Below are 14,444 nucleotides of genomic sequence, written 5' to 3'. Positions count from 1 at the left end.
GCATTATTCATATTCTTAATCTGATGTTAGGTAGTAACTACAGAACAGGAAATGGCTTCCTTCATATAAAAGTTCTTTCTCAATCATCGCTCTGCTGCTGTCATTCTGTTTGTTGGGGATGAGAGACCCCTTAGGGAAGGAGTGTTAGTTATTCATACCATGAGCTATATAGATGTAGCTACTTATGTTCATTTTACTTTTCCACCATACAGAAGCTCTTCCATGCAAAGACTTTTACATTTTCTAGTGGATCTAATGTTAGCCGTACCAATGCTGCCATTTAAGGTATTAGAGGAGAGAGCAAAATCTAGGTTGATAGACTCAGAATTTTTTAGAGCTTTAAAGTTTATACTTAACAAAGAATCTAGTCCAGTTCTTTCCTTTTTTAAAAAAATATTTTATTTATTTATTTGAGAGAGAGTCAGAGAGAGCATGAGAGGGGAGAGGGTCAGAGGGAGAAGCAGACTCCAGGATCATGACCTGAGCTGAAGGCAGTTGCTTAACCAACTGAGCCACCCAGGCACCCCAGTTCTTTCCTTCTTTTAGATAAGAAGGGAGACTGAATGAGTCTCTGTCACTTAAGTTTTGAAATAAGCTGTTTGGGTTTAGTGCATCTAAAATAAGGTCTCACATGATCTCGCACAGTGCCTAGCACACAGATGTCACTTTCCAAGTGTTTGTAAGAGAAATTACTGCTGCTGGAAGATGTAAAAATGATGTCTCTCAAACCGACTGTCAATGTGTATTGACATAATCTATGAAGTGCTTAGAATGATCTCTGGCACATGGTTAGCACGTATGTATGTAATAGAAAATCCCATTCCTAAGCTCAACATTCAGTGAGCACGAAACTACATGGCAGTCATCTGTTCTGCATTCCAAGGATGCTGAATTGAGGCAAACATGATTTCTCAAGGAGGCATTGAGCTGAAGTTAGGATCTCAGTGTTAGTCACCCTTTTATGATCTGCATTATTTATCAGAGTTATAATCTGCATCTGAAATTGATGATTTTACTAAGAAAGAGCCATGAGGGTTAAGGTTATGAGTCAGTGTCCCTAAGAGATTTCATGATTCCTTCAACACATTGTAGTTTGCAAGCATTTTCTTTCTTTTTTTTTTTTTAAGTTTTATTTATTTAAGTAATCTCCATACCCAACATGGGGCTTAAACTCACAGCCCCGAGATCAAAAATCGCATGTTCCTCTGACTGAGCCAGCCAGGTGCCCCTGAACCATAAGAACTTTATAGCAAAAATTAACAATTTCCTCAATACGAAGCCTTTCAAATTTACCTCTGATCCATGTACGTACACCAGTGATTAAACTGTTGTTAAGAGATGTGAATGTACAATTTTGTGTTCTAATATTTTTCTTAAGATTCTTTTTTGGGGGGGCGCCTGGGTGGCTCAGTCGTTAAGCGTCTGCCTTCGGCTCAGGTCATGATCCCAGGGTCCTGGGATCGAGCCCCGCATCGGGCTCCCTGCTCCGCGGGAGGCCTGTTTCTCCCCCTCACACCCCCCCTGCTTGTGTTCCCTCTCTCGCTGTGTCTCTCTCTGTCAGATAAATAAATAAAATCTTAAAAAAAAAAGAAAAAAGATTCTTTTTTTTCCTTTTTTTTATTAACATATAATGTATTATTTGCTTCAGAGGTACAGGTCTGTGATTCATCAGTCTTACACAACACACAGCGTTCACCACATCACATACCTTCCCCAATGTCCATCATCCAGCCAGCCCATTCCACCCACTCCCCTCCGCTCTAGCAATCCTCAATTTGTTTCTTGAGATTAAGAGTCTTTTATTGTTTGTCACCCTCTCTGGTTCCGTCTTGTTTCATTTTTTCCTCTCTTCACCTGTCATCTTTTGCCTTGTTTCTTAAATTCCACATATCAGTGAGATCATATGATAATTGTCTTTCTCTGATTGACTTATTTCGCTGCAGCCATCAAAAAAAAAAAAAGAAATCTTGCCATTTGCAACGAAGTGGATGGAACTAGAGGCTATTATGCAAGTATTTTCTTGTGGGTCTCTTTGATGAAATGAGTTTAGGGTAACTTCAACAGCCAAAGAATGCCAATTATATATCTAAAGCCTTACAGAACAGGTCTCTGTGCCTAAATGAGTGGAATTCAGGCCACCAGATATTATGTTAATAAATGTGGACATAGGCCATTGTTATAATCACTTCCTTAACTGGAGTGTATTTTAACAGGACAGAATTAAAACTATCCACTTGAGGATATGAATTCCTGCATTTAGGCTAAGTGGAACTTAGAAAAGCTAAATTTAGGTTTTTTTAAAGGTGAGATTATTGAGCAAATCTCTTTTGAATAGTTCAGCCAACTCCATGATATCTCCTTGATCAGTATAACAGCTCGTCAAGATGCAGGGCCGATATCATGCCAATTTTATAGTTATAAAATCTGTAGGTGACGGAGATAAAATAGACTATCTTCAGTTAGTGATTCTCAAACTTGCTTTATCCTAAGAATCCCCCAGACGACTGTTACAATCCATATTTCTAGACTTCTTCTCTGGAGGTTCTGATTAATAGGTCAGGATGGAGCTTGGAAATCTCTGTCTTTAACAAAACCCCAGGTAAATTGTTCTAATGTTTGGCCCAGCATGGGAAATACAATCTTAATTATTATTTGTCAAGGAAAGAAGCACAGAAACTCTTATCTGGGTTAGAAATCATCAGGGCTTGCAAAACTTAGTCCACACCTAAAACTCAGCAACAGAATGTAGAACTTCCAAAGCCACCCCCAACCACTAATACCTTAAAAGATTTATTTAGTTGGTTCAAGCTGTCAGGACTTGATGTTGTACCTCTTAAATAAAAGACTGCAACAGGCATGGACACTGGTAAGCAGGGGGTAAAGTCACGCTTTAACTCAAGAATAGGAAGTGAACAGAATCAAAGTACGGGTAAAGCTGATATTTTATCAAAGCTAAGATGTCATTGATTGTAAATGGCACCATTATTTTAGGTATCAGAAAGAAAAACATTACGATACAATGCTTTCTTATCACCCAAATACTTTATTTTATATTTATAGAAAGAGCTTTTTTAGACTTAGATATTTTTATCTAATATACAACTCCGTAACTCCTATGAATACATAAAATGGGAGATACTGTATTTCACTAAGTCTAAAACACATTTTTTTTTCACATTTTTACATTGCTGAAATCCAGAGGTATATTCTGATCTGTGGTGCCATAACAATGCATCTTTACTTTTATAATATGTATATATAAAATATTGTCTTACAATGTATGGCACCTTAGATTCAGTGAAAGGTAATATTAGCAATATATTTTGGCTCACGCATTCCTAAACTCTTCCCATCCAGCGACTCTTTAATTCAGAGTCATCCAGTCCACAGTTTTCCAACACAACAATTATCCCTTGTAGCGTCAAAATGCAGCATTTGTTAAAAGAATCCATGAAAGAACTAAGTCCCCATTGGTTCTGGACTCTAAACCAGGTTTACAATTAAATAGATCTACTTTATTTTGACATTGGAAATGTTGATAATTACATCTGATTAACCAATGCCCCCATCTCTTGCCCATGACCTTTTGGTCTCTACTCTCAATCTTTTGGTTGACAGGGGATAAAAGATTACTCCAGTTTTTTTTTTTTTTACAATTTTTTTTAAGTAGGCTCCACACCCATCATGGGTCTTCACTTCATGACCCTGAGATCTAAAGCTGAGTGCTCTACCAACTGAGCCAGCCAAGAGCCCCAATATTACACCAATTGCAGCCTCTGTGGAAAACAGTTTGGCAGTTTCTCAAAAGGCTAAACAGAGACCTATATATGACTCAGAAAGTCCACACCTAGCTATATATTCAGAGGACCTAAAAGCAGGGACTCAGACACTTGTACACCTGTAGTCATAGGCAACAATAGCCAAAAAAGAGAAGCAACCCAAGATCTCATGGACAGGAGAATGGATAAAGAAAATGTAATATATACAAACAGTGGAATACTATTCATCCATAAAAAGTAATGCAATTTTATTTTATTTTTTTTTAAGATATTTATTTATTTATTCATGAGAGACAGAGAGAGAGAGAGAGGCAGAGGGAGAAGCAGGCTCCCAAGGAGCAGAGAGCCCGATGCGGGACTCGATCCCAGGACCCTGGGATCATGACCTGAGCCGAAGGCAGACGCTAAACCATCTGAGCCACCCAGGCACCCAAAAGTAATGCAATTTTAATATATGCTACAATATGAATGGATCTTGAAAACATTATGTTGGAAAGCCTGGGTGGCTCAGTTGGTTAAGCGTGTGCCTTCGGCTCAGATCATGATCCTAGAGTCCTGGGATTGAGCCCCATGTCAGGCTCTTTGCTCAGTGGGGATCCCGCTTCTCCCTCTCCCTCTGCTCCCCTACTCACGCTCTCTTTCTTGTGCACGCGTGCTCTCTCTCTACTTCAAATAAATAAGTAGAATATTTTAAAAAGAAAAATTATGTTAAGTAAAATTAATCAGACACAGAGGGACAAATATTATGTGACTCCACTTATATGAAGTACTAGAATAGGTAAGTTGATAGACACAGAAAGTAAAAGAGAGGTTACCAGGGGCGGGAGGGAGGTTAATGGGTACAGAGTTTTGGTGGAGGATAATGAAAAAAGGCTTAGGTATAGAGAGTGGTGAATAACTTGTGAATGTATTTAGTACCCCTTTATTGTAAACTTAATGAATGATTAAACTGATAAATATTTCCTTATAAATATTTTACCACAAAAAAAGTTTGCACCACTCTTTTCGTCTCTGGATTTGCTTCCAGGTCACTCACACTCCATCTGCCAGTCTTCATCCTGGCCCTTTTGATGTAGGCAAGCAACATCTACTGTACCCCACCTGTGGCCAGACCAACAGCAATTGTAGGAGGCCATTTAGATACATCCCAGTTTCAGAGATGTAAAATGTGGGAAAATGCATACTTCAGCAACGAACCAAGGTTCAGGGATTTGGGATAGAGTTAGGTGTCACTGCTTAAAGTCAGAAAGGACAGTAGTAAGAATAGATACTGAATAGATCACTCATGTGATCCTGAGATCATTCATCTGGGACGTAGAAAGCAAAGCAGCAGACACAAAATTAGCTGATTTAGATTAGTAGTCAGCTAAATTAGAGCTCAATGCCAGAGCCACAAAACAAAGAATGTGTGTAAGCGTTTTGGCACGTTAGGGTGAGGGTTAGGGTTAGGGTTTGGACTAGGATCAGGGTTCTCTTAGGGTTAAGGGTAGAGTTAGTAAAATATATACTATGAATATATATGAAATAAACAGATATTAAATATATAATAAAATAATAAATTTATTATTATATAAATTAATAAATGTAATATAAATTAATAAATTAAACAAATAATAAACAGAAAATAAACAGAAGGATGCTTATTTCTTATCCTAAATTTTTATTTCCTTATACTATACTTTCACATACATTATCTCATTTGATTTGAGTCCCTGTGGTAAAAATGATCCCCGTTCAGCGAGGAGGAAAGCTACGGCTTGCAGCTCAGCACTTCCTTAGCAGCACATATCTGGTGAGAAGCAGAATCAGATTCCAACTCTTATGCACCTCCAATGCCCAGGGTTTCTCAGCTTTACCACAGGAAATACTGTATCATCTGCTATCGTTGAATATGAGAACCATTGTGTGATTTAGTTCTCTGAGCCCAGATGAACAAAAGATATGCACTTGAGTAAGTAGAGATACTCTAGAATTCATCCTTGGCTGTTGGATTTTCAACTTAATTAAGTCAATTACCAATGTCCCATTAGGAGTGGTCTAAATGATCACAGTGTTCCTAATATGCCAACCGCTCAGGTAGGCAGATATGTAATGTCAAGAAATGGATTTAGTCATCTTGCTCAGCACTGAAGAGCTGAGTGGCATCAGGTTTCATAGCAATAACCTCTTGAGGACCAGTTTTCTCCTTTCTAAAGAGGGATAATATTACCCACATTGTGGCACTGTTGTGAAATTGGAAATAATGTGTGTAAAATATCTAGCACAGTATCTGGGGAAATGGTAGGTATTAGTAACAATATTTACTCAATGGTTTTATCTTTACTCATGATGAGACTACATTGACCCAGTCAATTCTATATTAAAATAATCTGCTTCCCACAATTTAAATTCATAGGAAAAATAACTGCACATTTGGTGCAACATAGCATGGTGGCTAAGTCTTAATTATAAATAATCTTAACTGGACTAATTACCAGCTGTGTGATGTTAGGCAAGTTACTTAACTTCTTTGTTACTCAGTTTCCTCAAAATAACATGGGAATAACAGAATCTATCTTGTAGGATTGAGGTGAAAATAAGTGAGTTAACATTTGTTTTGTTTTGTTTTGTTTTCATTTTAATTCCAGTATAATTAACATACAATGTTATATTAGTTTCAGGTGTATAATATAGTGATTCGATAATTCTAAACATTACTTTTACATGGAGCTGTCTAGTTTTCCGAACACCATTTGTTGAAGAGACAGTCTTTTTCCCATGGTATACTCTTTCCCAAATGAGTTAACTTTTGTAAAGAGCTTAGAATATTGCTGGCACATAGTAGGGGTATGTAAGTCTTTGTTTAAATAAACAAACTTTTCTATAGGCTTTAACACATGTCATTTTCAAATAAATGATTGACAGCAATAAGTGAGATAATATTCCTAACAAGGGGAACAATTTTTACTTTACTAATCCACATGATTCTTAATGCACAGCTGAAGAATGGCATGCATGGTTCAGAAATGAAGAAATAAGTACCAGTTTACACATCTAAATAAGCGCCTAGTTCACGGATATGGGGATGCTTGATTGAGGGAGAAGCTAGGTCCTTTATGACATTTCCTATTCTGCAGAAGGTGTATACCATGAATCTTTCCCCCAAGTCCAGCCCAGAGGTACCTGCAGCCATTTATCAGAGTCACAGAGCAAGGGATAAGGGAAATACCCAGTGCATTTGAGGGTCACCAGACATTATGAAGGTAATCCCCAGAGCCCCCAAATACCACCACCATGGTCTCCAGTCAGAATGGGGCTTATGGAAATCAGGTGATAGATGAAGTCTTCACCCAAGTCCATTTAACAGTGCATCTGATGAGATAGAAGACTGATCCTATGGTCATTTCCTTACTTCACAGAATATATAATGCAGTTAAAGATATTTAGTATCTAGCGGAATCCCCGTATCATTTACAACCCATGGAGTAAGTGCTATTATACTAGAAAAGCAAATAGAGGCCCTTGAAACTGACCACCTTGCTACCCCCCCCCCACTGTCTTTGTTCTACTATCCTCAAGAGGGTCAAACAAAAGCAGTACCACATCTCTAGGTACCTGCAGAGGTTGGGGTTATTTAACTTACTCCTTCAGTTAGCAAAAGCCAAATGAGTATTAGAAGATGACTGCGGGTTATTGCAAACTCAATTTTCTGGATGTGGTATCTTAACTGGAACAAATAAACATTGTGCTATTGACATTAAAAACAGGCTCTCCAATTTTTATCAGTGAAGATAATCAGACCCAGTTTGCCCTTTACTCAGCAAGAGATTGCGATCTTCCACTGTCGTGCAAACTCCCCTCCTTTCTTAAATAATGTAGCCCAGAGATCTTGATCATCTTAATGTGCAAGACTGGTTAGGCAGACAGGGTTCTGGCCAGAAACAGATGGCATACTCATATTCGACAATTTAGGAAAGTTTAATAAAGGGACTGTTTACAACAGTGAGGGGATGGGAAACACAAAGTCATTACCACCCTTAGATTCTGTACCGGGTTGAATGGTGTCTGCCCCAAATCCCTGTCCTTCTGGAATCTCAGAATATGAACTTATTTGGAAATAGAGTCTTTGTAGATACAATCAAGTTAAGATGAGATCATACTTGCTTAGGGTAGAATCTAACCCAGTATGACTGGTGTCCTTCTGAGAAGAAAGCACTGAGGGGCAAACAGAGAGGTCAGGGAGATGGCCACGTAATTCTGGAGGCAGACATGGGAGCGATGCAGCTACAAAGCAGGAATACCAGAGACTGTCGCAAGGACCTCACACTAGAAAGAAGCATGAAACAGATTCTCCCTCAGAGACTCTCAAAAAGCAACCAATCTTGCCTATGCTGGGATTCTGGATTTCTACCTCCAGAACTGTGAGAACAAATTTCTCATATTTCATCCAGCAGGTTGTGGTACTTTGTTACAGCAGCCCGAGCAAACCAGTACGGACCTGAATGGACAAGGAGTTAGGGTAGTTATGGAAACTCGGAGGGAGTAGCTATAGGGGGAGGAAAGGGCGCCCTTCGATAAATGGGTGCAGCCAATTTGCTGCAACACCATGGGAAGGGAGAATAAGACTTTGACCTCAAACTCTCCCCATCTCTGGTCAGTGCCCCCAGCCAAGCTGAACTGGGAGCCAGAGGGCAAGGAGCATATTGGGGAAATCAATCAGTCAGCCTCATGTCACACAAATGGGAGAGAAGAGTGGAGGCTGCACATCTAAGGTGGAAATGGAAAATATTCTGCACCGGGTATAAGATGCTAATTGTGGAACTCTGGCTAAATTTTTTGATGTGAAAAATGGTATTGTAGTAATGTAGGAAGAAAGAAAGAAAACATGCACATTATTTACCAGCAAAATATGATCTATAAAAGTATTCTTTAAAATATTTCAGTTTAGGGGCATGTGGGTGGCTCAGTCAGTTAAATGTTGGCCTTTGGCTGTGGTCATGATCCCAGAGTCCTGGGATCGAGCCCCATGTTCAGCAGGGAGTCTGTTTCTTCCTCTCCCTCTGCCCCTCCCCCCATTCATGCTCTCTCTCAAATAAATAAAATCTTTAAAAAAAAATTCAGCTTATTAAAAAAGTGGGAGAGATAGACAAGATTGTCAAAATGGCACTGATTGCTGCAACAGGCTGTACATTAATACTGACTGTTATTGTCTCAGTCTGCGAAATTTTCCATGATAAATATTACATTGAAAATTTTAAAATAAGGTTTCCCAAGCAATGTAGGAAAAATCTGTGCTTCAATGGAAAACTATGCACTGTGTGGACTCTAGATGACACCCTCCGGATTATTGGATTCTGATTTTATCTGAGCTATGTCACAACTTTATAAATTGTATGTAACTGATAGCAGGACAAGTAACTCTTGTCTAAGAACATGTAAATTCTGTCCTACCTGTTAGAGTTTCAAATGGCCTCCCTCCCGCACTGTGAAAGCAGTTAGTCTTGCCCCTGTTTGCACATTCATTTCAACATTTTTTATTCTGTATGAATGTATGCTGTTTTGATGTCTCCTTTGAACCTGTTATAACATCTCCCTGGTTCCCTGCTCACAAGTTAAATAAAAGTTCTAACACATGTTCACTTTTATGTCTGCTGGAATCATAATTTTACCCCTTCTTGAAAGTTATCTCTTAGCAGTGTAGTATTTATGTCTTTCTTGTGAAGCTGAAAGTAAAATAAATGAATTGGTATACTTATGAATGATTGTGTGTTAATGAATAATTAATTGTAAAATATTTTCAGAGTAAATTGTAAGCTAGTTGTACAAATGTTAACAAACTTTTCCTCCATAATTTTGTTTCTCATACCATTAATTCCAAAAACCCTCTTGGAATCTTTGTACCAGAGGTCTAGATGGATTTTCAGTAAACATGAGAGCTCACTAAAGTGAAATATGAGCATAGCAAGTTTGAAAACACTTCAAAACAAAAACTGAGTCACATCTCCCGAAAACCTGTTTAAGAAATCCAAAATTTTAATACAGACCCAAGATACATTGTTGAAAGACACAAGCACGGTCTGCATTATTTAACAACAAATAATCAAGTTTTAGGGCAGGAGTCTCACCTTCTATGTCTACACCACTGCTCCAATTTCTTTTCTTTCTCTTTCCTTTAACTTTGCCATCTTTTCTTCAACGGAACTAACTGCAGACACTGGAATTTCTCCACATTTTGTTACAGATATCCACTGCTACCCATTGTCACCTCTTGAATATTTAGGAGCCATTTCTCCTGGTCATCTAGGCTCTATGTTGGTTCCATTTTCACCGAGTTTAATGGCAATGAATCGGTCACTGTTCTTCTGTGTTTGTCTTATAAGAGTTTCACAGATGCAGAAATAACACATTTGGACGTCATGCCCACACATGGCACACCTCCAAAAAAGGATACTACAGCTATGTCCATGATCTCTTGCTGAACTTTCTGCCCACTCTCAAAAAAGCAGATGCTGATTTCTGAGAATAAGTAGAAAAATGTGTTGAAACAATTTTGGAGAAGAACATGCTGTATATACGCTCTTAATTCACTTTTAAACACTTTAGACTACTAGAGAAGACTGGCTTCCCTTGTATTTGTATTATCCAGAGCTCTGAGTAAAGCTTTGCATGATCTACCCCTTCCTCACCTCTTCCGGGTGTTCATTCAAACATTCCATTGAGGTGCTATCCCCCTTCATCTCTTTGTTTCCCCATAGCAATGATCACCATCTCTCATGCCATATTTTATCACTTTTTTTAAATCTTGTTTATTGCCTGTCTCCCTCCACAAGAATAAAAAGTCCCTGAAGACAGGTGTTTCTGCTTTGTTCACAGGTTACCCTCTGCACTTTGAACAAAGTCTGGAAACAGTAGCAATTCAGTAACTATTCTTTTAATGAAGGAAATGCCAGTCCTTCTCACCACTCTCTCTTTTTTTTTTTTTTAAGATTTTTTTAAATTTATTTATTCGACAGAGAGAGAGAGACGGCGAGAGAGGGAACACAAGCAGGGGGAGTGGGAGAGGGAGAAGCAGGCTCCCTGCCGAGCAGAGAGCCCGATGTGGGGCTCAATCCCAGGACCCTGGGATCATGACCTGAGCCGAAGGCAGAGGCTTAACTGACTGAGCCACCCAGGCACCCCTCACCACTCTCTCTTAAAGGCAAAGATTTGGCTTTATTTGTTTGTGCAATTCTAGCATTTACCTGGCACATGGTATATATTCAGTAAGAATTAGTCTCATGGATTCCCCTGGGAGACTCAGGTCAATTCTAGGATAGCTGCAATTGGTACAGATCAAGAAAAGCCTAATTTAGCACCCGTTCTGGTTTCCACATCATTTCCCTGATTCATCATTACCTGGGATGACTTAGACGAGGTTATCCATCTTTAGACTGCCCATTGAAAGACTAGACACGGTGGTGCAGGGTAATGGAGGAAGTATATGGTGTTTACAACTTTTTTTTGGCACTTGCTAGACATTCATTTGTATGTGTCACTAACAGGATAAAATGCCAAGAACCGAGAAGACTGCCTGGATTTGGTGCAAGGGGCTCAGAGTATTGAGTTTTTAATATGGCATTATGGCATGTGTATTTTAGAAACCACTGTGATAATACAGTTTGGGGTGGGAAGTCAGCTTGGAGCTTTAATAAGAGTAAGGAGGAAGCTTTAGTAATGAGTCGGCCACAGTGCCATTAAATGGTTGTCCTAAGGCTCCTTCCAGGTCCAAGATGAAAAAGAAAGGAGAAGGAAAGAAGGAAGGGAGGGAGGGAGGTGAGAAGGAAGGAAAAGCAAGGAGAGAAGGAGGGAGGAAGGACAAGAGAGAGGAAAGGCGGCAGGAAAGGGAGAAAAAGACGGAAACATTTGTTCTAGCAGATTGTGTGTGTGTGTGTGTGCGTGAAAAACGTCCCAACTCATCGCTATCAGTGTAGGCAAACTTTCTGATGTCTTCCCTTTGACGGTGAACACCAGGACTTCCCTCACTGAAGAAAGAAAGGCTCGGGTTACCACCCCGGGTTTCCAGAAGGAGTTGCACCGTGGGGACACCACGTGGTTCCAAGCGCTGGCCCACCCACTCGCGGGGTCGAGAGGCCCGTCGCGGCCCGGCGGGGCGGGAGGGTGGGTGTGCGCTGGGCAGCCGCCACCGGAGGAGGGGCCGGAGGGTGGCGCGGGGCCCGCGCTTTTCCCCGCCGCCCCGATGAAGTTGGCGGGGGACAGCGCGGGGCGGGTATGGCAGAGATGCGGCCGGGGCCTGCGACGGGGCTGCAGCTCAGCGCGCTGCCCGACCACTCCCCGCTGCTGCAGCCCGGCCTGGCCGAGCTGCGGCGCCGAGCCCGGGCGGCGGGCGCTCCGCCGACGCCTCTGCCACTCACCGACTCCTTCCTGCTGCGGTTCCTGCGCGCCCGGGACTTCGACCTCGACCTGGCCTGGCGGGTAAGCACGCTTCCCCGCTGCGTTCCCCCGCGCGGGCAGGGCCGGGGACCAGCGGCATGGCCAGACCTCTGGGAAATCCCGAGTTGCCTGCCGAGCCTTGGTGGCTGGCTACGCGCCCTTCTAACGCACCGGGCGGCGGGCGCGGTGGCTGCAGGTGTTCTGAGAACTCCCGCGCCGGTCCTTCCAGTTTCTCTGAGTCACGGAAAGAGGAAACCTAGAAAAAGCTGGAGCGCTCTGGGGTGATGGCCCGTTTGACCCCAAACACTGGAACTGTGCTCTAGATGAGTCTCCGAAACCTATCAAGTTTTTTGTTTTTGTTTTTTTGTTTGTTTGTTTGTTTTTTTGGGTGGGGGGGAGAATAGGGATGTCTTTCCTGTCCCTGGCCCGACGCCAGCGATGTAAAACAGAGTAACAGCTTCGAAGTAGGAAACCTAGATTTATCACATTTTAGCAGATCACTCCACCTGTGGTGGGAAAAATGAAGTTGCCAGTAAAACTGAAGGTCTGAAGCCAAATTCTAGCAAAATAGTGCCGTTATTAATAATAATACTTAAATGTTAGGACAGTAAAGCGGTCCAATATATTTTGAGTGGAAAGGTGCGGGATGAGGTGGTTCTTTTGGGTTTCCAGGTATGTTACAGATGGTTGAAGAAGGGGTGATAGGAAAACAGGAACCAAAAAAGAGGGATGTAACCTTGAGTTATGTCACTTTGGGCTCAGCATCCACTTCTGTCAAATAAGGGTGAGAATGCCTACCTCACTGATTCTGAGGATTGAACATTAACCAGTTTAGCGGAACAACACGTACCCAGCACAGAGCCTGACAATATAGTAAGCACTCAGCAATTGAACCTGATCTAGCCCTTCGGCCAAGGGGCCTCCTCGGTGTCATATTGGGAGTGGGAGACAGGGAAAGTATACCAGTGCAGAATCATAACATGACCCAGTATGAGTTTTGTTGTTGTTGTTGATAACTAATTTTTAATTGAAAAAGTAAAGAGCATAGGTGATTTTTTTATGAACAGTAAAGAGTGCAAAGTAAGTTTCTAAAAGTAACTGTATAAAGGAAAAAAGTTCCCCACCCCAAACCTTCATTTTGCTGGTCCTCTACCCAGAATCAGTTACTGTTACCTGTTTATCTTTCTAGGTATAGTCTGTGCTCACACAAGCATATGTATGTGTTTTACATTTGGCCTTGTTTGTTTGGTTTTGGTTTTTGTTTTTTGTTTTTACCTAATTTATCATAGAGATCAGCCTAGTTCAGTATGTGTTCATAAATCTTATTCTTTTTGGGGGCTGTGTACTATTCCATTGTATGGATTTATTATATCTAAATTTATTAACCAGTCCCCTGTTATTAGATAGAGGAGTTATCCTCAGCCAATGGCAATGCCCACGCATGCTGTTCTTTCCTTCATTCAGTGATTATTTTTTGAACTCTTACAATTTGCCTGGCTGTACACAAAATGCAGTAAACAAGACAAATGGGATTTCTTCTATCACCAACTGGATATCTCTTTATATATTTGTCTTTGTGCAAAAATAGGAGTAGTATCTCTTTATACATTTGTCTTTGTGCAAAAATAGGAATATATCCTTACAAGTTCAACCTGTAAAGTTCCTGGATGAAGTGAGGTATGCATTTTCAGGGTTGATGAATGTAACTGTCCTTCAAAGCATTTGCACTAATTTTATCACTTTTATATTACAAAATGGTGCCTTTTTCTCCATATTATCACCTACACTGTACTATCAAACATTATGATCTGTGTCAACCTGCTTGGTGAGCAATTGGTTCTCATTATAATATGCATTTGTTTAATTAAAAGTGAGGTTAATCATCTTTCATATATTTAAAATTTTTAGATTATTTTCCAGTTAGCTGTTTTTACAGTTTGTTAATTTTCTTCCATTTTGTTCACATAAAATATACATATACATTTTTTATTCATAAAATATCTTTATGTATTAAAGAAAATAAGCCTTTGCCCTAGTTTGTTGTCTTTTGACATTGCTTGTACTATTTTTTTTTCTGTGTGGACTTTAAACATTTTTATGTAATCACATGTATTGATTAGATTGTTCTTTGATTGTTTCTGGGTTTTATAAGCTCTTCTCCTCTCCAAAATTTTCTCTAGTAATTTATGATGTCTCTTTTTAATGTTGGAGTTGCTAACCTACTGGGATTTATTTTGATGTTAGGAATGAAATAAG

General features: G+C 40.2%; 1 protein-coding gene across 7 annotated transcripts in view; it reads left to right on the top strand.

Moving 5' to 3' along the window:
• The first annotated feature begins 11,925 nt into the window (after positions 1-11,925).
• The window catches only part of TTPA (alpha tocopherol transfer protein), a 32,044-nt gene continuing 29,525 nt past the window's right edge, over positions 11,926-14,444 (top strand). For 5 of the 7 annotated variants that reach the window (XR_014144201.1, XR_014144200.1, XR_014144202.1 and 2 more), the window contains exon 1: positions 11,962-12,230. Coding sequence is in view for 4 of the 7 variants with exons in the window: in XM_081816053.1 (XP_081672179.1) it covers positions 12,027-12,230 (204 nt within the window). In the remaining 3 variants the exon portion in view is untranslated. Of the gene's footprint in view, positions 12,231-14,444 lie in introns of all 7 variants that reach the window. The other 2 variants (XM_081816054.1, XM_081816052.1) reach the window with 2 other exon arrangements.

The sequence above is a fragment of the Leptonychotes weddellii genome, chromosome 4 (genome assembly GCF_054177405.1).
Source record: "Leptonychotes weddellii isolate Sample4059 chromosome 4, ASM5417740v2, whole genome shotgun sequence".
Classification (NCBI taxonomy): domain Eukaryota; kingdom Metazoa; phylum Chordata; class Mammalia; order Carnivora; family Phocidae; genus Leptonychotes; species Leptonychotes weddellii.
Note: the sequence above shows the minus strand (reverse complement) of the source record. Positions and strands in the feature narration are given on the sequence as shown.